This window comes from Anabas testudineus, chromosome 21 (assembly GCF_900324465.2).
Source record: "Anabas testudineus chromosome 21, fAnaTes1.2, whole genome shotgun sequence".
Lineage (NCBI taxonomy): Eukaryota > Metazoa > Chordata > Actinopteri > Anabantiformes > Anabantidae > Anabas > Anabas testudineus.
Window position 1 is genome coordinate 17,932,745 of NC_046629.1, and position 23,997 is coordinate 17,956,741.

General features: G+C 38.7%; 1 protein-coding gene across 2 annotated transcripts in view; it reads left to right on the plus strand.

The window, feature by feature from the left end:
* The window catches only part of LOC113173689 (unconventional myosin-Ib), a 42,406-nt gene extending 19,247 nt beyond the window's left edge, over positions 1-23,159 (plus strand). Inside the window, exons 4-19 of one of the 2 annotated variants that reach the window (XM_026377196.1) lie at positions 4,412-4,506; positions 8,339-8,443; positions 9,806-9,852; positions 11,287-11,350; positions 13,411-13,509; positions 14,620-14,723; positions 15,792-15,939; positions 16,631-16,749; positions 17,321-17,407; positions 17,508-17,573; positions 18,206-18,211; positions 20,406-20,510; positions 21,709-21,771; positions 21,968-22,168; positions 22,260-22,486; positions 22,955-23,159. In XM_026377196.1, the coding sequence (XP_026232981.1) occupies positions 4,412-4,506; positions 8,339-8,443; positions 9,806-9,852; positions 11,287-11,350; positions 13,411-13,509; positions 14,620-14,723; positions 15,792-15,939; positions 16,631-16,749; positions 17,321-17,407; positions 17,508-17,573; positions 18,206-18,211; positions 20,406-20,510; positions 21,709-21,771; positions 21,968-22,168; positions 22,260-22,486; positions 22,955-23,159 (1,741 nt within the window). The remainder of the gene's footprint in view (positions 1-4,411; positions 4,507-8,338; positions 8,444-9,805; positions 9,853-11,286; positions 11,351-13,410; positions 13,510-14,619; positions 14,724-15,791; positions 15,940-16,630; positions 16,750-17,320; positions 17,408-17,507; positions 17,574-18,205; positions 18,212-20,405; positions 20,511-21,708; positions 21,772-21,967; positions 22,169-22,259; positions 22,487-22,954) is intronic. The other variant, XM_026377197.1, reaches the window with a different exon arrangement.
* The last annotated feature ends 838 nt before the right edge of the window (positions 23,160-23,997 follow it).

Below are 23,997 nucleotides of genomic sequence, written 5' to 3' on the forward strand. Positions count from 1 at the left end.
ACCTTGTAACTTGCACATTCAGAATGCTCTTTTGAATGTAAGACTTACTTACTTGTCTTATATTCTTTCCCTTGTGCCCGTGCTCTTGATCTTATTTTTACAACCCGTTTACAGCAACTCATTGTCAAATCTGATACACAGATGGGCCACATCTGTCAGTACCAAAGGTTTTTGTTCTTATTTGTCCATCTTCCCCCTGCCCACCCTCCTCAGCAGGTTTGCCAAAAATCTTTAAATGGATGCCACTGTTTGTGTGGGTTTGAGTGTGTTTGTGTGGGTGTTTCATTCACCATCCAACACATTTATCCACCTGGTCATATGGCTTCAGGAAAGGGTCAGTTCCATGGTTGCTCTATTGGAGCCAGGCGGATTTCCTGGCACTTCATGAGGAGCCTGATCACACTGAGATCACAGGCTACTATATTGCTCCCCCATGCATACACACATAACAGAAACATAGCTAAATTTATCATCAAAGGAATGACTGGAGTTTTTCCATTTTAGAATAGAGAAAAGAACATGTTTAGTACTTTAGTATGAAGACACCAAGCTCTGAGAAAGTTGTTGATTTGTTTTTTTTTCTTTACTGAGAAAGGTATTTCTTCTTTCTCCCAGTGGCTGGGTGGGCTGTGCTATTACAGCTTCATTAGCATCTACAAATCATGTACTTAAATTGTGCTGAATCTGCCCTCAAAGCACTCCACCCTTTCAAAATTCAGGTCACACACTGCATCCCCTCCTGTGTCCCAGTTACCAGAGGTTGGTAGTCAAAAGCACTGACTAGACTATTTTCTGCTGCTTACCTCATGCCAGTGTGGCTTTGTGTTCACCACTGCCACGTGCATGTCCAAATTACAGCCTGCAAGCAGATGTGAAGGGGAGGTGCCAAGCAGCACTCATGGTCCAAGGCCTTATCCCAGCCTAACCCCCACACACCCAGTTCTACACTGATCAGGGAGGCTTTTGGGATTTGGTGGCTCATTCACTGCTTCCTCTGCCTTTGATGGTGACCTTGGCGCTTCATCATCAATTTGGCTTCCACATTTGTGAAGTGGTATATTCAGTTGTGGTTCACACTGCTTTTGTGGATTTATTGATCACATCATGTTTTAGCTACAGCGCTGTACATTATTTCAATTTATTTATTTCTCACTTTTGTCCACAGTTTACACAAATACTGAATCAGTATGTTTTTTTTTTGTTTGTTTGTTTTTTTGTTTTTTTAACTGGCTTCTAAGATCTAAACATTTACCTAGTGTTTACCATCAGTTTTGGGTGTGGTCGCTTGCTTCTGCTGACCTCTATTCACATTGTGATTATAAGATGGCTATTCATATTCATATGACTAGTTCTTCATGCATATGTGTCATTGGGAAAAGTCCCTGGCAAAGGGCCTCCTGCTCCAATTTTACAGCCCATGCCTACTGCTGGGACACTCCCCCGCTGGCCTCCTTTTTTTGTGGGGAGTGGGGGTGGGGGGCTTAATAATTGAGTGATGGTTTGATCATTGTCAAGATCAGGTCAGGCAACAGGACTGTTTTCACAAAGCAGACATCTGCTGCTCGGTGGTGCCCTTTTCAGCATTGACGTGATGTCCTGTGGCAAGTCTCATCTGTATGGGATGAGAAGAGTGGCAGCGTTAGGCCGTGATCAGAGATTACACAGGTGGAGATTGAGTGAGAGGATTGTGCTTGGTGGGACAGAAAGAAAGACATTCTACTGAGGGCACCCAAAATTTAACCTGAAATGTTTCTTGCTCTATGATGAACAGGAAACTGCTGATTAGCGGAGCACGGTGAAACCAAGCAGCATCATGTAATTTAGAAATGGTACACATTTGCATTACTGCTCTCTAGAGTTGTCAGGGACTTCTTTAGCTTCAATCTTGTGTAGATTTGAAAGCTTTAGCACACAAGTAGGTCTCATTTCATTGCAAATGACAACCGTCTTGTTGTCTGGCTCATATAATATATCTAGGATCTATAACTGCATCTTTGTGCCAGAAAGAAAATCTTTCTGGCTATTTGTCGAGGTGTCCTTGGAAAAGATAAAGAAACCCTGTAGTAGCATTAAAATGTAATATCTGGCAGCTATCCAAACACAACTTCCCCAAGAGGATCAGTAAAGTATGTCATTATTATTATTATTATTATTAACAAAACTGCTGGACAATAGAGCCTTTAGTGGTCAATATACCTTTTGCTTAATTACAATTCAACTAGTTACACCCAACCACTTAACCCAAAAGAACTTTTATACTGAGTAATGTTTCCTTAGTGAACACTCAGATTCTGGTTGGGGGGATCTGCATAGGCTCTCATCCAAAATGCTGTGTGATGGTGCAGAACCCTAAGCTGCACCATCTGAGCCACAATACTTTGTATTGTGGCCTGGAATATATTCATCTGGCCGTTCATCTCTGTCATGGCTTCTTACAATCAGCTACTTTTCAAATTGGAGGTCGTTGTTAGTTCAACTGTTCAGTGATTATATGCTCCAAGTTCTGCTCCTCGCCACACTGACTCCACTAATACATTTGTTGCTGTACTCTCATTTAGATATGGACCCCTTTTAAACATTAGTTTCTTTTTCCATATGTTTAGTGTATTTAAGGAACTAAGAAGTAATGGAATTATGTTGCGTAACACTTCAGCACGATCAAATACAGTACAAATCACTCCCTTTGTCACTTGATCTCTCTGAAGCTTGCCTAACCAGTTTTATAGCCTGTTACTTGGTGCTATGCCACATTACACCACATTGTTGCAGTGTGATTGAATCTGAAACAGCTTTGTCTGTTCAAGAAAATGACACCTCACCAACCACACTCACTCACCATGTTCCATATCCCGTTCTATTGCTAGAACCTTATGAAAATCCACATCATCATCATCATCTGCATGGTAGACATTCTTTCCTAAATGTATGTCTAGCACACTTAATGAATATAAATATTTGATTAATGATTTTACTCAGACATCTGGGATTTGGAGTGCCCCCACCCTCCAGGCAAGAAATCAGATCAAATCACACACTGGGGAAAGACTATTTTAAGGCATGCCTGTAATGTTACCTCAAGGTACAGTGCATTTACCCAGAGCTATACGACTTAAAGATGTGGATCTTACTGTGATGTTTTAATGGTGGGAGATAAAGCATTTGAAGAGGAGATGATTTAGATATTTAGATAACAGCATTGAATTGATTCACTGCTTAACACATCCATAGAACTGCTTGGAATTCACGATCTTGCACAGCTCAGGTATGTCCTTTTGATATGAGGTTCAAACTCTTAACAGTCATGTTACCATTATGGTAATCAGGGGTGCTGTTTACCATTGCTCCTGTAATGGTCCACCAGTACAGGCGTTATCCTTGGTCAATCTTACCTTAAATGAGGGGCTAATCTTAAACGAACTTACTCAACTTTTAAGTGACAGCACATTTAATTGTATCAAAAGGCAAAAGGGGCATGCTACGAGAAACATTTCCCTCCACAATCACAGCTATTATTACCAGACGTGGCTTTGGAAAAAATTCCTGAGTAATGAAAGCCAAAGCACAGGGGGATGGGAGACCTAGCAGGCTAATTTCCAGTCTTGTGTCCTGCTGGAGGAGAAAGTTGAACACAGTACTTGCAACACTGTACATGACTATCTGCTTGCCAAATAAAAGCTGTAAAAAACTATTGCTGCAGCCTCACCCTTCAGTGTTCCTTTCCTTGTGGGTGTAGCACATCAGAATTACAGTTAATTGTGCCCCACAAGATAAAAAGTTGTCATTGTAATGTGGCCCTCACACCATCCACACCCTACTCTCAAGCCATGACAGTGGATTGTGTACATAAAGAGAACAAATAATGTGTTGTGCATCAGTCCCACATTCCAATTGAATCATTGTCCTGGAATGTATGACAATAGACTAAACTAATTGTGCTCCCCTTTTTATCATCACACATCCTCTACAGGCTTTTTACGTTCTCATTAACTTCATATTAAAATTCCTGCCACGTCGTGATTAAAATACATTTAATTTCCAATTAAATAAATAATTAATATTTTTATAGTAACAAAAACGGTTCTAAAAATGATTGTTATAAGCATATTTTGCATTTGAACTGCAATATTAGTCTACCTGTGTCTCTTCCTATGACACCAAGTGAACCAGGCAGTGTTAGTAAAACTTGAACTAAAAACTTGAACTATTCCAGTCCTACAGATACAAACTATATTCCAAAAGTCACTTGCTATCATTTATTGTAGCTATGTAGCCTTGCACAAAAGTATATTTCTTTGAACTCAGAATTTAGTTGTACCACAACATCTTACGAATTTCTTGAAAAATACTTGAACTATGAATTTGTGTATTATCAATATTTATATTTATAGAGACACAAACTTTTGTCTTCCAGCTATGCTTTAGCAGATGAAGCCTACCGTTCACTGAGGGACCAGGACAAGGACCAGTGCATCCTCATCACAGGGGAGAGTGGGGCTGGGAAAACAGGTAAGAGACTTTAAGCTCTTTTAAAAACAGTGATTTTTGATTCAAGCAGAGATTTAAATAATCAAGTCAGATCATTTACACTCCAGTCCAGCATCCCCCTACTTCACATACATGGTTACAAATATCTGTAGAAGAATCACCTTGACACAAATACCCTAAGACAACTGACATCTATAACACATGTGCTCTAAGAATGCATATGGAAAGTTTTTTTTTTTTTTTATGATAAAGAACAAAGTGTCTTAACTGAGAGGGATCCTAGTAGTCAACCAATAGATCCCTAGAGTAAAAATGTACCTTTTTCTCAGCTTTGCTCTTCTTGTTTGTAGAGGCTTTGCTCAAAGTGTAGTCAAAACTTAATTCCTAAGTAAGATAAGGGCTGTTATTTATAAAGCAGCAGTGTAGCTTTAGATCAGATCTACCTTAAAAGGAAGCTTGATGGCAGTTTTGTTTTGAGAACATCATGTCAGTACATGAAATGTGACAGTAACTCTGCAATGACCTGTACACCGAGTACATGTAAAATAATAGAAGTAGACAAATCAAATCAAATTAGACCAGCAGCAGACAGGTGGTGCCCTGGTTTCATGACTTACATTCAACATTCACACTTATCAGTTGGGAAACTTAAACTAGACTAGACTAGACTAGAAATACTGCACTGTGTTTACAACCGAGGCCCTTTTATTTGTGTTTTGTGTGTGTGTGTGTGGTCATGGTCTGCAGCATTTTCACATACCTTACAGAGATTCAACAGGAATGGTATTTCCTGGTCTTTCTTGGCAGTGCTATGGCACAGGTAATAAGCAATATTGAGTTGGCAGAGTGCAACTTGGTAAAGCAAGCACAATCTACACATCCTCTTGTAGAGTACAAACAGATACACATTCACACCTAGAATCGTAAATCTTATTTTCTATTATAGCAAGCTGAAAAGCTAGCAAATTTGACTAGTCTTCTCATTTTTAGTAGTGTACTACTTTGTCTTACTGTTGTGGGGATTTCACTTTGAACTCAGTATTCGGTTTGTGATTCACGTGTGATAGTGATTTGTACTCCATGTCCATAGGGCTCCAATTAAAGCTGGACATGTGGCTCTAATCAAACGGTGGGAAAAACTGTTTTGATTGTGGGAAAGCCTTACTTATCCATCATTTAGACATCCAACATACACAGTTTTGTTTGTTGATTATATAAAGAATGAACAATAATGTTGCATTATCATAATATTGAAGCCAGGGAATGTAATAAATCTGTATTTGTAAGATTCTATTGCAACATAGAACTTTTCCCCTTTACTTTTATTTCATTATTTGATTATTTCAGCCAGCATTACCTTTGTTTCATTGGCAGTAACTGAGATGTTATAATGCTGGTCCTGCACTGTGTACTTATCCATTTCCTGTATTGATAATGTGACATTGTGTTTACAGGCTGTTAATGGTTTGGACTATTGGTACATTGATGATCCAGCTTGGCTCTCTTATCCATTGCGTGTACTGATAATGTGACTTTATGTTTTCAAGCTGTTAATGACTTTGCACTCTTTGGACATTGATCTCTGGCTGGAGCACAGATTCAACAACATAACCTAACACAACCTTTGGCTGCAAACATTTAGTGCCACAAACATCCAGCTGCAAAAACTCAAAGCCATACTACTATAGTAATATAAGCTACTGTCAACACTGAATATGGTTTGTCAGTTATACACAATGATAATTTCAATAGTACAATGCACTGACACAATAAAACACACTGACAGATCTGTGTATGAAGGGCTAGTCTTTATTTGTCTGCTCCCAACCTCTCAGGGATAGATATATATATATATATATATATATATATATATATATATATATATATATATATATATATATATATATATATATATATATATATATATATATATATATATATATATATATATATATATATATATATATATATATATATATATATATATATATATATATATATATATATATATATATATATATATATATATATATAAAAAATACTACCACGAAGCAGTGTAGCCAAGTGGAGGTGATAATTTGCATTTTCCGTAATCAAATTGGACCCAAAAGGTTGACGTGGAACAAGGCCATCAAAAACATGCCTTCCCGATTGAAAAGGGGCGTTGACATTCATGTATAAGTAGATTTTTCAGCGATAACCAACATTATTATCAGATACCACCATAGCAAAGAGGAGACATAATATTTTATTGTGCGAGAGATGACTGAGTTTTTTTGTTTTGTTTTGTTTTGTTTTGTTTTGTTTTGTTTTTTGCTAGTGTGAGATATAGAACAGTAAAGAAGCAGTGCATACCTTGTTCTCAGCTAAGCAGTGAGGGTTGATGTCTGCATTCTTTGCCCACTTTTCTCTACCTTAATAGAATGTATTAGCATGTCTGGAGCTGTTTGTGTGGCAACCTCATCAGCAGTCTGTATCAACAACTACTGTCAAGCTCTTTTCTATCCTCCCTTGCCATCATGCCCATGCACCTCATCAGTTCTGGGTAACTGTCATCTCACTGGACAGGAGAGATGCACAGGAACAAGGCATGTCACTTGTTCTTGACAGTAATATTTTGTGCCTGTGTCATGTTTCTCATGCAGAAAATATATATTTTTTAAAAATGTTGTTTTGTATTTGCTAAATTATATTCTATTTCTACTATTATTTCCACTATTATTACAATGTGAAGGGAACTCAAGGGATTGGGACTAAACTGCTGTGTTGCCTTAAGGAAACCACTTATCAGTGAGGCTAATTGGAAAACAAGGCTTCAATTTGCTAGTGTGCATAAAGATTTGACTTTGGAGCAATGGAAGGAGGTCATGTGGTCTGATAAGTCCAGATTTACCTTGTTCCAGAGTGATGGGTGCATCAGGATAAGAAGAGAGGCGGGTGAAGTGAAGCACCCATCACGCCTAGTGGCTACTGTACAAGCCTGTGATCTGGGGTTGCTGCAGTTGGTCAGGTCTAGGTTCAACAAAGTTATGTGCCTAAAGAATGAGGTCAGCTGACTACCTGAATATACTGAATGGCCAGGTTATTCTTCCCTGATGACATGAGTATATTCCAAGATGACAATACCAGGATTCATCGGGCTCAAATTGTGAAAGAGTGGTTCAGGGAGCATGGATTCAGTTCACAGATGGATTGTCCACCATAGAGTCCAGACCTTAACCCCATTGAAAATCTTTGGGATGTGCTGGAGACTTTGTGCTGCGGTCCGACTCTCCCATCATCAATACAAGATCTTGGCAAAAACTTAATGCAACTCTGGATGTGTATAAATGCTGATCGAAACAACGCCACCGTGAATGTGTGCTGTCATCAAAGCTAAAGGTGGTCCAACAAAATATGTGTGACTTTTTTTTTGGAACGGGCAGTATAATAATAATTAATATATATAAACAGACTAACATGTGATTAATTGAAAATGTTCCACTCACAACAGACTCACTTTCAGGGGAACAGCTTCTGGTCTGATGTAAGAAGTTGATTACTTGGATCTACAGAGATGTTTTTACAGTTTCTCCTCTGCATCTCCATGGTTTCGAGTGACATCAGTACTTTGAATGATGATAGCATAATGCAATAACAGTAATCAACAAATTAAACAAAAGTGGGTTTCTTCTTCAGCTCTGTACCCCAGACTAATGAATGATCACACCCCGTCTGATGAGTGTCAGGGGGGATGATGTAAGGGGGGATTTTGTGGAGTGTTGTGAACTGGGTGAGCACATTACACTTGCTCGTCACTCATGTCTTACAATTGATTTGACCTAATATTTATCTGTGTGTGTGTGTGTTCCAGAGGCCAGTAAGCTGGTGATGTCATATGTGGCAGCGGTGTGTGGGAAGGGCCAGGAGGTGAATAAGGTCAAGGAACAGCTGCTGCAGTCCAATCCTGTGCTGGAGGGTAAGGGAAGCGTCATGCACCCACTCCTAAATTCAGGGGCTGGATCATCTGGAGATTTAACAGTTCTGTACAGGGCTAAAATCACGTTGACTGGACAGCTTTTAATGAAATTTTTAAAACACACAATGTGCATTTATAGCTTAATTGACATGTTACGCACTCTGCCCCAGTTAGTTGTTGAACGTTTGTTCTGATAATAAGATTTTTGCTTGGTTTCGAAGCATCTGATGAGCATTAAAATGCATGTAATCTTTGTAAAACCTCTGACAGTTAGCAATCTACCACGATAAGACACATCAACTACAAAACATAACTCTGAGATATAGTACATAGAGACACAAACATTGAAACCGTTAGATCCATTAAAAGTAACTAATCCTTAAAAGAACTACAGGAGTATCAGATCGCTCTTTAGCTACACCACACACACTCTAACATATTCCCACAGCTCAATGCTGGCACAGGAACAGCTGTATTTTAATTGGGGGCAGCGGACAGGAAATGCCCATGGGTGATGAAGCTGTATGCTTGGGCTGAGTCGCTGCAGAAAACCTGAACATCTGCAAGAGTTTAGCTTCTGCCTATATAATTGCCCTATGTTAAAACGGAGACAGGGAGAGCCCAGTTGTCCTGCTACACACAGTATATCTGCATCATGCTTGAGCTCTGTGCCTCTCTAGTTTGCTTTCTTTTAGGATCCTTGGTTTCATTCTTCCTTTTCAATAGTTGTTCTTATTTCTTTAGCTCTTTATGTCTCTGTGGTTCTTACTCTCTGTCTTCCTTGCCTTTGGGCCGCCGCTAAACTTGATTAGCAGCCCACACTTACACAAGAACAATAGAATTAAACGCATTAAACACATTCATCTGCTGTTATCAGCAATTAGGCAGTTGTGGTAATAGCACTGATGGTGAAAAAGTTAACTAATTTATGCACATAATACAAGTTCTACTATCCATATGCACATGTTTGTAATGCATTTGACATGCTGCTGCACAAAATCCCTTACTTCTCAATACGGTTCGAACACCATGTGTGTTGTTGTTTGTTTATATGCATGGGCATTGAAGCACTTGTGTGACAGCAAGGTTCAGCCATTCCTAAGCCCGGAAAGCCCTGGTGCTTTGCCTAATCCATACAGAATTATGAGGCTTCATCAGTACAAATGGCTTTGACATCCTACCCCTGAATGATTGACAGCTAGCTGTTAGGTTAGGTATCATTAATAATATGGTTTAGAGAATCTGTAAACATGCTTTGGTCTTTTTTCTCATGTATTCACTACACTTTAACATAGATTAGCATAAATTTGTATAATTTGCTTTGATTTCAATGTTTTTAATGTCTTGATTTTCGTCCTACAGCTTTTGGAAATGCTAAAACAGTGAGGAACGACAACTCTTCAAGATTTGTAAGTGTCACTGTAGATCTAGACCTACTGGTGTTTGAAGAGATCAATAATGTTTTAATTAGCCTTTATTGGATAGGTTTTTATACACTTAGGGCACCTTTACTCAGATTTATACATAATTTAGCATTACCATAAATTTTATTTTCTCCTTTTCTTTTTTTAATTCTTTTTTTCCAGTGTGTGCTTTTTAAAAAAAAAACAAAAAAACAACATACAGATTATGCAAGTAAGAGATTATATAGGTTGTATAAGTGGATGGATTTAAGCCTGGAGGTGTTTATACACTTGATAAATTATGTATATATTTTTTTTTTTTACAATATTGTGATATCAGGCATAGAAATACAGGAAGTTATTATGTGAGTAGTATCTGGTATCTCGGTGTGGTTTTGGTCATTTTTGAACTGTACGTTCTTTTATTTTTGTCAGCTTTCCTGTATTATGTGAAGATAATAAGTACATTGGATCTGTACATAATACCAGCCACTGCCTAGCTTCAGTTACAACATGTCTTATATACTTTGTTTTTAGATACGTCATATAGGACAAAGCCTTTGTCCTAAACTACTGTTAATCAGCTGTGGTCAAATTCACACTGGGCTATCAGTTTGTCAGTGTAATTTTAATACCCTCTTGCAACCTTTTTACAAAAAGTTGCAAGGGAGTAATAAAATTACTTATTTATATTCAATGCTCTCATTGCCTCCTGTGGTTTGACAATGGGGAAGCTGACGACAGAGAAGGATAAGAAGGATCCAGTATCTGTGTCACTCTTTGTAAATATGGACACAAATCCAGAAATCACATTATTTCCAGGCAGTGGCAGTATGAAAGGAGATGGGTGTGTTTTACTTTTTGTTTTCCCATGATGGCATTCTTACACTTTCTGGCTCTGCCTTTTTATGGAGGCCTGATAGTTTCAGTTCACACCTTTGTTACAACACATTGCATTTGCTCTAAACTACCTCTTATTTTATGTTATCTTTTTAAAATGAATGTTTGGTAGATTTTCCACTATGTTCAGTGCCAGTGCTTGGACATGCACTTGTAACTGGGAGTATTATGAAGGATTATGCCTCTAATCTTTTATATCTAGGTAACCTTGGTATAAACCTCTATGATAAGGACCTTAGGCCACCTCATTAAACACCAGTTTATAAAAAGCTCAAACTATGAACCTGTCGCTTTAACCTGAGTGCAGCAGGTATATGGAGATTGGCTGGAGCCCACTCACCAGCACAGCTTTTGTTCTAACTTCCAAGTTGTAGTAGTTTTTTTTTTTGTTTTGTTTTGTTTTGTTTTTGCATATTAGCTCTGAACTGGCTCACAAAGCATTTTCAAACTTTCAAATAAAAGACATTGGCAACAAGAGGCTATATATTTGACTAATATATAGTATAGGTTCTGTTCTAACTACTGTGCTCTGATCCACAGGGAAAGTACATGGACATTGAGTTTGACTTCAAAGGAGATCCCCTGGGTGGAGTCATTAGCAATTGTGAGTTGTATTGAAATGAAAATGCCCTGTGTTAAAATTCAAATATTTCATAAAAATGTTAATGCAGGTTTAATGCACATATCAATACTTAATCTTTGTTTTACTTTGCTGTTTGTCTGCTAATGATTGTCTTCTTGAAGTCTAATACATGTAAATTTCGACAGCATTATATTAGACTGTGGTTCAAGTTTTACTTATGTAGACAAAAAAAAAAAAAAGACATATTTGCTTCAAGGGACTTTACAGTCTGTACAGCACGATGACTCTATCTTTAGACCCTTGAGGAACAACTTAACCCGTGCGGTGGAGGGAAGGGGGGGGGGGCCTTATAAAGAAAGAAGTCTCAGGAAGAACAGTAAAGGAAGTATACCTCCTTCAGTAATGCTTAAGAACTGACCAGGACTTTTATCAGTGAATGACCTGCAATAGCTCAGTGTCTTTATTTTTTGTTGAGACATTTTATGAAACTGATTTAGGTTTGACTGGAACTCATGCAATTCTCAGACTGAACAAAAGAAACACTTCCACCAATCCAGTTTTGTCTCCACTGCTCTTTTCTCTGTTTTGGTTTGATCTTGCTTCTGTTCACATTGTTTTGTCTGTGCTGGCTTCCCCGCCAGAGGTCACAGAAACAAAGGAGCTGATGGCCAAGACACAAGTGAACCTCTGTCTGTTGGATCAAGGTCCAACACAAGGGACTGTCTGTAAAGACTAGCCACTACCATGGACTACTTCAGACAGAGATGGCTGAATGGGTAGATGGATAAGGATGTTCTTGTAGGACAGTCCTTGATGGATGTCTTTTCACTTCTCCACTCTTTCTTTTCTCCTACTCATGGGATATATTCCTGGAGCGCTTAGCAAATCCTTGAGTCAAAACATAACAAGATATGTCCCCACATTGCTGCTCTCCTTATCTAAGGCAGAGGGGACATGTTGTGAACAGAGCATGTAATGTGCAGTTCAGGATGCTTTGCTACAGATAATAGGTAACTGTGACTTTTAACTAGATGGTTGAATGGTTAGACTGGACACAAGGTTTAAGGTCATTTCAGACCTTGTAGGATGAGATTAATGAGAGAACCTTTATGGCTTCTTGTGTATTTGAAACAGTGGTATCTAAAGAAAGATAAATTGGATCAAATATATTAAACACATTAAACAAAGATGCTAAAATAAAAGGATTTCTTCTTAGTATTTGTCCTACCTATACCTATCTCTGTCTTTAATCACAGTTCTTTATGGCTACTGGCAGCCACTCAGTCATAGATGTTGTATTATCGATGTGCTGTCCCTTATAGAGCCACTTATGTGATTCATGGCCAGCGAGTGTCACAGATTCACATTCAGTCTGACGCACCGCTGCCCCAGGTCTCTGAGTAGGGGCTCTCTAGTTAGATGCTTCAAGTGTAACCCTGGATGCAGTCTTACTTCTGTCCTCTTAGAATCAACCAGATGGATGAGCCAGAGGACTCATCCGGGACTAGTTTTCATTTTCAGGCTGCATGTCATGGTTAAAATTGAAGTATAAGTGGATTTTTTTTCCCCAAAACATTCACAGTCAGTCTGTAAACTCTAGAAATGTGTCATATAATATGTTTTCTCACTACACAAATAAAATTCTATTATCCAGCCAGACAGGCAGTGAAGAGGATCTCAAGTGGCCTCAGATGTTGCTGAGCTCTGTAGTAGGTCTCTAATTAAATCATACTCAGCCTAATGCGGTGAGCAGATGATGGGTCCCCTTTTAATCAGGTACTGTTGCACTTGGTCAGTAGCCCAGGAAAAAAAGGGCTGATGTTTGATTTCCTTGTGTGGTTTCTTCTCTGTGCACGTCCTATAATGTTTATACACACAACAGTGGCTTGGTCACCTAGGCAACTGAAATATGTCACTAAACTAGGAACCAATTTAATTTCCCTAAAGATGCCGACTGGTCATCCATAATTTCAGCAGCCCCATATTTACTACTCAAGTATTCTTTTTTTTTTTATCTCTGCATGTAAACATTTCCTGTGGGGACTACCATTAGTCATCATTGTGTTATTGTGTCCTTCCAGATCTGCTGGAGAAGTCTCGGGTAGTGAAACAGCCCAGAGGAGAGAGGAACTTCCACATCTTTTATCAGCTCTTGTCTGGAGCCTCTGACGACACACTTAGTAAGCTGTAAAAAAGCTGGAAATGGGAGTTAAATGGAAGCATGAGTGTATTTTAGATGCTATGCATGGGGGCAGACTTAACTTGAAGGTTTCAGGCATCAGTCTCAACAGCAGTTTTGAATATAGCAGTTCTGAATTTTATATATATATATATATATATATATATATATATATATATATATATATATATATATATATATATATATATATATTTTTTTTTTTTTTTTTTTTTTTTTTTTTAGTTTTTTTTAAACATGGACAAACATTTGCCCTTTCTATCAGTTAACGCCCAAAACTGCTGCTGTTGTTGTATATAATTTCTGGCCTTGAAGTATCCACATCTCTGCTCACAGGTAGAAATTACTTTAACTCCACATGGGCTTGCTCACAGTTTTGTCCAGAGGACACTAGATTTAAGCATCACGGATTTACTTAACTATCATGAGGAAGTGAATGCCATACCTTATGTTCAAAACATACTTAAAGAATTTTCCAGCAGGATTGCAGCTGCATGAACACATGGCTGATGGATTAATGACCCATTCTTCCTGCCTAACAAACACTACAGAAGACAAAGACAGGCTGTAAAACCGATTCCTTCTTATTTGCTTTTCTGTGGACAGAGGGCATTGTTTTATGTCCTGAACACAGGAGAACAATAAAATAGTCGTTTGCTCCACACACATCAGAAGGGTTTGATTCAGCTGTAGTTAATACAACCACTAATGAAATCTGACACATACACTCGTGAGAAGAATAGATTTCACTGCTAGGGCCATTTGATATGCCCCAATAATGTTCATAGCAGTAACACAGTGCATAGAAGTTGTGCTTGGAGTGGCAATAGCTTATAGGCTGGACATATTTGTTTAGATTTAACAATTTTTATTACATTAATTGTGTGTATTGATGTATGATGTTGACAGCTGCAGCTTCCATCATCATTGCAAGATGGTGTTTTGTTTTTTTTTGTTTTTTTTAGAAACGCCTCCCAACTGTGACTGTATGTGTGTAACTTGCATTTAATTTTAATAAGACTTCATTGTGTTCAGCCTACTTTAAACAAATGTAGCCTAAATGGCAACCACATGGTTTGTGTGTGTGTCACAGAAAAGCTGAAGCTGCACCGTGACTTCAGCAAGTACAATTACCTGAGCTTGGACTCGGCTGTGGTCAATGGGCTGGATGATGCAGCCAACTTTAGGACAGTCAGAGTGAGTACCGCATGCACAAAGTTGTCTAAGTCTTATTACTCTTTACCCTAATGCAGTTTGTTATTTCTGTCAACTTTTAAAAAGTAACTTCAAATAACCTGCAGGCAGGTACAAACTATCATTACTCAATGTACCCTGTATAAAACCACCTGTTGCAAAATCAGGGAAACTAAAACGAAACTAAAACCTAAATACTAGATTAGTATCAAACACCAGAAGTTTAATGTGTACCCTTTATCAAAATGTCTTCAACAGTGGTTCAATTTGTACCAGCAGCAATTCTTTTGGGAAACCACAAGAGAAATGTCAACTGTTCGTTATATTTAAATAAGTACATATACATGCAGGATCTTGACTCCATGTGTCACTACTTTGTCTCTTTACCGATGGTGACACATAGGATGTTATGTCTGTAAGGTCCTGTTTCCACTGCTCTTTATTGTTCTCAGTCATGCTGCCACATGCTCTACTCAGCTGCTGTATTAACATTTCCAGTCTGTTCTGTCACAATCTACTGTACTTGTCTTCCTTGATTTTTTTTTTTTTTCATTTTTTTCATCCTGCTTCTCGTCACCTCTCACATTGAGTGTTCGTGGTACTTCCCATACAGCTGCATTTCACCCCCGGAAGTTCAAGAAAATTCCCACTAAACAATGAGTACCTCCACGCCATCTTTAGTTGCAATAAAAATAGCTCATTAGCCAATAGATTTCAGTAAAGTTGTTAATTCCCAAGGTTAAAGTTTTTAGTTCTTTTTAAAAATATGTTATTGTATAAAAACGGTTTTGTTTATGCTTTTGGACATAGTGCGTGGATTAAAATGTAATTCAGACTTGCAAACGACATTTGTGTTGAACATGAAGAAACTCATTAATCAAATTCATTATCACGACAGCACTAGTTGACAGCATTGACAGGCTCTGCTGGAACAATATTTCAGTCTAGCTGGGATGTTTGGCTGTTAAGTTTATAGCTTAGTTCCTGTTTGCAACTGTGTCCACATTTCCCACCAAGGTTCAACTCCATCAGTTAGTTAATAACTCGCTCTAATAAATTTTGCCTTCCCAGAATGCCATGCAGATTGTGGGCTTCATGGAGGACGAGGTGCAGTCGGTGCTGGAGCTGGTGGCTGCTGTGCTGAAACTTGGCAACATTGAGTTCAAGCCAGAGTCGCGCTGTAATGGTACAGATGAGAGCCGCATCAAAGACAAGAATGGTGGGTTTGACAGACAACAAGAAGCAAAGAATATCATTTGGATAATTCTGATGCATGATGCAGCCACCTGTATTTATGCTTACACAAATGTCTGACAAGTGGGTAATGATGACACTTACTCCTATGACACACTTTGACCTGATGTTGAGCCACTGCCCCCTATTGGCTGCTCTACTTCCTTCTGTAACCCTCTGCACCCAATATTTGTGTTATGATTTGTGTGACAAGAGCAGTTTATTGCATCACTCCCACAGCTGTTCTCTTTAGGCAAATATTCCATTTACATATTCCCCTCCGTGGTGTGGCAAGATGCATGTTACTGTCATGTTTGCCAAGGAAGTAATCAATTTTTCCCCATATGAATCACGTGGATTGTTATGATCATATTGCCGAAATTTGCTTATATCATAGTATTGTGCTCCATTTCTACAGTGCCATTACTGTATCATCAATTTATTCAATCTGCAGATGTTGCTATAAGGTTAAGGTATTTAAGTAGAATACCTAGGTGGTGATCTAAATCTAGAAAAACAAGTCTGAGCATGAGCTTTACATATCTGAGTACTGAGTTTTAAATTGCCAGCTACTTATTTCCCCAGCTTCATGTGTAGCCTTGACATAAAGTATGCAATAAAATATAATCACAAGATCAATACTATATTTTTTGTATGTTTTTTGTTCTATTTTGCAGATTTGAAGGAGATGTGTGAGCTGCTGGGGATCGAACAGTCAGTGCTGGAGAGGGCATTCAGCTACCGTACAGTAGAGGCTAAGATGGAGAAAGTCTCCACTACCTTGAATGTGGCCCAGGTCAGGTTGAAAAGTTACAAATCTGCCTTGCACCAGCCACACAAATGTATTTCTGTCCTACTTGCATTCACATAAACCCACACATACAGAGCATAGATAAAGGGCTGTTTCTTTTCCCTGATTGGCTCCCCTGGCTGCCGGCTTTCATCCAAGGCAATGTTACATGAAAACCTCTTCATTATAGATGAGCAGCATTCCTCCTAGATATTCAAATGTAGGTCATTTAATACAGAGCTAGGTGAGTTAAGTCAGAGTGTACATATAACACGGACTCTCTGTGACCAAAAAGCAGAAGAGGAAATGGTGCAGAGAATTACTCTGATGTCAGAATAATGTTACTATTTGTGGTTCAGTTGTGTTGCTGGTGTGCCTTTGTCCCCCAATCTTTGAATGTTAATATGTTTGTGAAGTTTGGTAAATGTTGCCTGATTGAAAATTCATTATTGCCTTTTTGTTGTTTTTAGTCTTTCAAAATACTGGGTCTGTAGACACCCTTGTTTCAGTTTGTTAAAATAAATTCAGGCCTCTGTTATTGTTTTGTTCCTTACTGGTATTGTGTTTTAATTTACAGGCCTACTATGCCAGAGATGCACTTGCAAAAAATCTCTACAGTCGTCTATTCACATGGCTCGTCACCAGGATCAATGAAAGCATTAAAGTAAGTAAGGTCAAGAAAATATTTATTTAATTGTTTTTATTTTTCCCACAGTACACCACTGTCATTCTGTATTTGTATTGACAACATTTTCTCCATTTAGGCACAAGCTAAAACTCGCCACAAAGTCATGGGTGTTCTGGACATCTATGGCTTTGAGATATTTGAGGTAAGATAAAACAGCAGGTCAAGCCTGTGCTTCTTTTTTAGATAAGGACAGAATCTAACCACACACACATTTTATTCACTGAAAAGGATTTTGTTCTGGGTTGTTTCTGTGCATCTTTTGATACCTGTGAGGGGCTTATCAACAAGAACGAATGGCTAAAAAAAAAAAACCACACATTCAGATTAGTTACACTTTATTGCTCCCAGGGTTGAAATTATTGTTGTGGCAAGGTGATTTCACCAATGAAATTGTACCATTGCCACTGTGAAAACATGGCCAAATTGCATGTGCTGTCAAAAATATTACTTGGTAAACATTACATAGTACAGCATGGGGCTCATTTGTATGTTGTCCATTATGTTACGTAGGGACTGATACACTACCAGCCATGTGGACATTAAAGTGCACGAAAATAACATTTTGTATGTACTGCAAACTAATATATGAGACAGGTACAATGCAATGCACAAGCTAACAGACCTGACATAAAATGTCCTTTACACTGTTGCTAGATGCCTTCAGCCCAACCACCCCCCACCCCCATGTTCATGTCTTTTTCGTACCCATACTTGTTCACCCCACTCATTCTCAAGTCCTCTTCTTTGACTGTTCTGTTGTGTCTGGGTCCCCAGGATGGAGTAAGTAACCCCTGCACCGGCCTGTTTGCTGTGCCAGTGTGCATGCTGTGATCTAAGCTCCTCTTGAGTTAATTCTGCTCTTCATTAAGGTCTATTCAGGTTTTTCTTGGTGTGCAGCATAGCCACATGGCTGAAAGGATGTTAAAGTCTTTGCACCAAGTACATTGTGACATACACCCAGTTGCCAGTACTAAATACAGTCTAACACAATAAATGCAATAAATACTAAATAAATACTAAACAATACATTTTTAAATAATATAGAGGTGATGACTCAACTCAACTGATAATTTTACAGGCTGTATTTTGTTATGTTGGTATGTTGTCAGATATTTTGTTACTGCCTTTCTTTCCTAGAGTTAGATGAGAAGACTGACAACACTAATGGCTGTGTGGTAAATGTGAAGTTATCGCCAGCAGCCAGATAGCTTAGCTTAGCATAAAGAATGGAGGCAGGAGCTCAAATACACACAATGTAATTGGCAACTTTTAGAGGCACTGGGAGAAGGAATTTTCTACCTCTGTACAGAGCCGTGCCAGCTGTTTCTTATCTCAGACTTTTAGTTCCATATTTAGTATGCAGACATGAGTATCATATGTTTTTATATAACATAGTGAATGAGCATATTGCTCTAAATGTAGATAAAATTAAACCAACGTTTTTGAGAACACTGTCGTTTTTCATGATAAGATGGGTGTATAGCAATTTATTTACCTTGGATTTTTGCCATAAAGGCAGGAAAAAAGTAGCATAAATAAACATCTAGGCTCAGTTTTCCAATATGTGTTTTATTTTTTCCTAAAAATGTAACTGGCACCATACAAAAGAACTTTTCCCTACATGAGGCAAGTGAAGCAACACCTTTGAGAAATGAGCCCGGTATCTTCAAACATACTATGAAGATAACTACTTTTTAGAGTTGTTGTAAACCACTTGTCATAAAACATCAGAGCTGCAGATAAAATATTTTAGGGTCATGTTACAAGTCATATTTCAGCCAGGTGTATGCTGCCACCTGTGTATAGACATGCTTGTGTGGGTGTGTGTGGGTGTGTGGGTGTGTTAGGGCTGAAGACAACCTTTTGGTTTCTCAGAAAGAGGAAATGTTGTGTTTTGATTAATAACTGATCTACGTGTGGCTATGTCCCATTTCCTGGTCACTGAGAAACCTTGTCATGTCCTTCACCCTGAGTTCTTCAACTAAACATGCTGCTCTAACTACAGTTGTGTCCTTAGAAAATCAATGTTAACCTAACCCAGCACATAATAAGGCAATCTGCCAAGAGGCATGACTCACCCTGAGTGACCATAATTGACAGCTGTAATAATAACACGGGTGAAGCTTTTAAATTTTTAAAACGGCATCAATATATAAATGTCAATGTTTAAAGTCTTAAAATTTACAGTAACTTTTTCAAATAAGCATTTATCATTTTACTGATAGATTTACTGGCATCAAGTGTTCAGTGCCCAGATTAATTAAATGTTTGTTCAGTAATGGTTGTCAAAGCAACGAGGTAGCAAAACATTGAGTGGAAAGAGAGAGACTGTAGATTCCCGTTTGTTAAAGCTGATTATTCCAGGTCATGGCAGACATACTGCCATTTTTAAAATTTAGTCTGCCTCTCACAGCTCACAAAAATCTGAGAGTATATGCAGGAAGATATTATCAAGAACATATTGATCTTTTCTTTTGTGAACATAACATCATACACTCTGTTAGACTAATGCAAGGACAGTTTAAACAGAAGTGAGTTTGCAGGTTGTGCTGACTGATGTACTCACTTTAGATGTAGGTCACAGATTAAACACTGTTCCTGCTCCAATTCTGATATTAAATGTAAATTCAAGTAGCCGTCTTGGACTAAGCAAGGTCAAAAACATAGATTTTTCTATCCTCATCAGTATGCATTGGGGAACCATTGTTTTTAATTAGCACAGAAGGAAATACATGGTAATGGCCGAAGTTGGTGATCAGGTTGACCATGCTCATGAATGTTTGTTAAAGAGAAAATGCAGAGTTTAAATGAGCTTTGTGTTGCTCATCTTAGTGGACCACAAAAGAAAGTCAAGAAAAATGATTTCACTGATGGAAGCAGAATACAAATGAGTGCAGAAGCATTGATGATTCAACATGCTACTTAATGGCTGGAGCTCATTATAATAATGTCTCACCTGTTGCTGCTCCAACAGGACAACAGCTTTGAGCAGTTCATCATCAACTACTGCAATGAGAAGCTGCAGCAGATCTTCATCGAGCTCACCCTGCGTGAGGAGCAGGAGGAATATATCAGAGAGGTAACTATTTAAAAACGCACACACATAAAATGTGGGGAGCGGACAGTTGGATAAATGCCAGATCAAGTCAAGCCTGAGGAACTGGTAGCACTCCATACCTGCAGCTGTACATCTACATTATTCAACATGTCAGCAGTCAATTTGTTGTGTTAATAGTTTGTCATGGCAGACCCCTGCAGCATGAGCTCAACCTGTTCATGTCACTCATCTGTTTAACATTTTGTTCCATTTGGGCTAAATCTGCATTCCTGACCTTGACTCTAAGGCATTCCTGCTTCATTTATGTCTTGTATTGACTCTCTGTCGTCCATCACATTTTGTTTATTCTCTCCCCATCTCCCCTCTGTGGACTGTTGGGGATGGAAGTGATCCCTCACTCCAAGGAGCGTAAACACTCACCATTATGGGCCTTTAAGCTCTGTTTGTTTTCAAAGCTCTATGTACGTGAGTGCTGCAGCAATGACCCCCACACCCCTTCCCAAATAACACCACCACCAATGATATTCCACTCCTGGCCCCTGTCCAGCCCACTGCATGGGAAAATACCACAGTGCTGGAAAAAGGACAGAGGGCCACCAATCAGGAATTTGGCCACTCACCCATCAGTTTAAGCCACACCTTCTTTGTGCCCTTCCCCTCTAAAAATCTGTCACATTTCGTACATCAACCGCAGCTATGTTCCCAGCTCATTACTAGCTGTGAATTAAATGCTGGCATATGTTTTTCTTTTTTTAAGGGGCCGGCGGCCTTTTTGAGAGGGCGAGTTTTGAGAACATTTTCCCTTTCCTCCTCAGAGTGGCTTTGTTCTATAGTCTTAAACAGATGATTAGTACACTGAGATTATCACGGAGCAGAGAGAGACTACAAAAAGCGATTTTCCAACATTTTGGGCTTATGTATTTAAGACTTTAGGTTTATTAATTTTTAATTAGTTTTTGTCTGTTTACCACAGAACCTTGCCAAGCACCTCTTATGTAGCTCTGTTCTATGATAGCTTGCTTCTTATGTAAAAGATTTAATAATACTATCCTTGTTTTAATCTATCACCCAACTATTGAGCTGATTACATTTTAACTTACCGTATATGTGTTTCTATTGCGGTGGTATAAAAAACAGGGAAATTCAAGAACATTATCTACTACAACTGCAAAAGCTAGAAATACCTTTTAATCCTTGACTGTCATGTCTTTTGTCACAGGGCATCGAATGGACCAATATTGAGTATTTCAACAATGCTATTATCTGCGACCTCATTGAGAATGTAAGTCGGTCTCCAAGTCCTCAGAAACCACATACACTAAGTCAGTGTAAACTCACTTTTTTGATATTTCAGTTGAAAATAGCCAGCAATCGAAGCATGATCATTCCAGTCTTGACAGATTAAATTTTTGGTCTTTTACATTTTATATGCATGAACCTATACCACCTTTCATGTAAACCCACCTTGTAATGAACAGAACAAAAATGGCATCTTGGCCATGTTGGATGAGGAGTGCCTGAGGCCTGGGACAGTCACAGATGAAACCTTCCTGGACAAACTGAACACTGTCTGTGCTGAGCACCAGCACTTTGAAAGTCGTCTCAGCAAGAATTCAAAGTTTCTCACAGACCACAGCCTGCCACACAGCTGCTTCCGTATCCAGCACTATGCTGGCAAGGTACTCTAAATAAGATTTTCTACAAAGTGCTATAAAGGGATTTAAGAAAACACTGAAGAGCTTTTTCTTCCACTTTATTCTTTTCATCAAGGTGCTGTACCGAACTGAAGGTTTTGTAGACAAGAACAATGATCTGTTATATCGAGACCTGTCACAGGCCATGTACAAGGCCAACCACTGCCTCATCAAACAGCTGTTCCCTGAAGGCAACCCAGCCAAAGTCAACCTAAAGAGACCACCTACTGCTGGCTTCCAGTTCAAAGCTTCAGTGGGCACACTGATGAGGAACCTGCAAACAAAGAACCCAAACTACATCCGGTAAGGTCTTATCACTTACAAAGAGTTTATCAGCCATTGCTCTGCCAGCATATTGTTAGTATGTCGCATTGTGACATTTACATAATACATTTGAATACTTCTAAAATATTTTGCTCAAGTAAAATAACTAGCATCAAACCTTAATTTTCTCCATTCAGTATTTATTCTTATAAATCCTTTGGCATGATATCGACTTGTATGATTATATAGTACTAGTATAGTATAGTATACCATTTGTAATGACAAGTAGAAAAACATCAATCATCCTGTTATGACCATGATGTGACATACAAAGTCTAGAAACAGCTGCTGTTACTACTAACAATTATCAGTGGTAGTGATTCAAAGATAGATTTAAATAAGCTGTCAATCTTGAAATATGTTATTTACACCAATTGCTGGCCCACGGCCTATGGTTTTCTCATAAAATTATGCTCTAAGCTCTATACCTGTTTTCTTGATTCCCAGGTGTATCAAGCCCAATGACAAGAAGGCACCTCACATCTTCACTGAGTCTCTGGTCTGCCATCAGGTGCGTTACCTGGGCCTGATGGAGAACGTGCGTGTCAGGAGAGCAGGCTATGCTTTCCGCCAAACGTATGAACCCTGCCTGGAACGCTATAAAATGCTCTGCAAACGGACCTGGCCCCACTGGAGAGGACCTGCCAGGTAATTGTTGTGTTTATTCTGAGGTTGTGAGAATGGGTCTTTTCTGGACAGTTGCCAAAACAAATCCCTTCAAGGTTTTTGTGAGAAAATGAGAGTGGAAACTGTGAAGCACTCCCAGGTGTCTTTAACTAATGTAGTGAACCTCAGACTGCTCCCAGTGGGGTGACTGTGACCAGCACTAATAGACTCTAGTTGGAGTGGTCAGCTCCCATGTGTGACTATGTGGAGCTGTGTGAATATCAAGCAGGTTATAGCTGAAAAACAGCTTGGAGGACTTTCTTTGGATGAACAAAGACTTGTGGAGGGGAATAATCTTCTGAACAAGGATATTAATATTGTTAAGTTTATTAAGAAAGCAATTAGCAAGCAAATGGTATGTACACTTTAAAAGGCATGGTTAATGGTGTTGTGTCTTTTGTGAGAACTATCCACCTTCTTTAGCACATTCACAGATTGAGTAACTTGCACCTCACATGGAAACCCCCCTCAGTGCCCTCTCAGAAACCTGCAGCCATCTTATCACACACTAGTTGTTCACTGTTCAGCAGCAAAGAACCACAGAATGTTGAGATACTTTAACCTTATCTGTCTCCTCTGTTTCACATCAGCCAGAGTTTCATTCTTTATCCACTGTGTGTGTGATTCCTATCTGCTCTACCACACATTAGAATACCTGAGCTTCTGTGCTTTGTGTGGTTTTCTTATTTTATTTCTCTACACATTTCTTTAGGTTTCTTTCTCCTTTAATGTCACTCAAACTCTACTCTTCATCTTGTGTCCTCTGTTGTTATGTTGTGTCAAGTGAGGTTTGAATGACCCATCTGACTGTTCTGCCTTTCCAT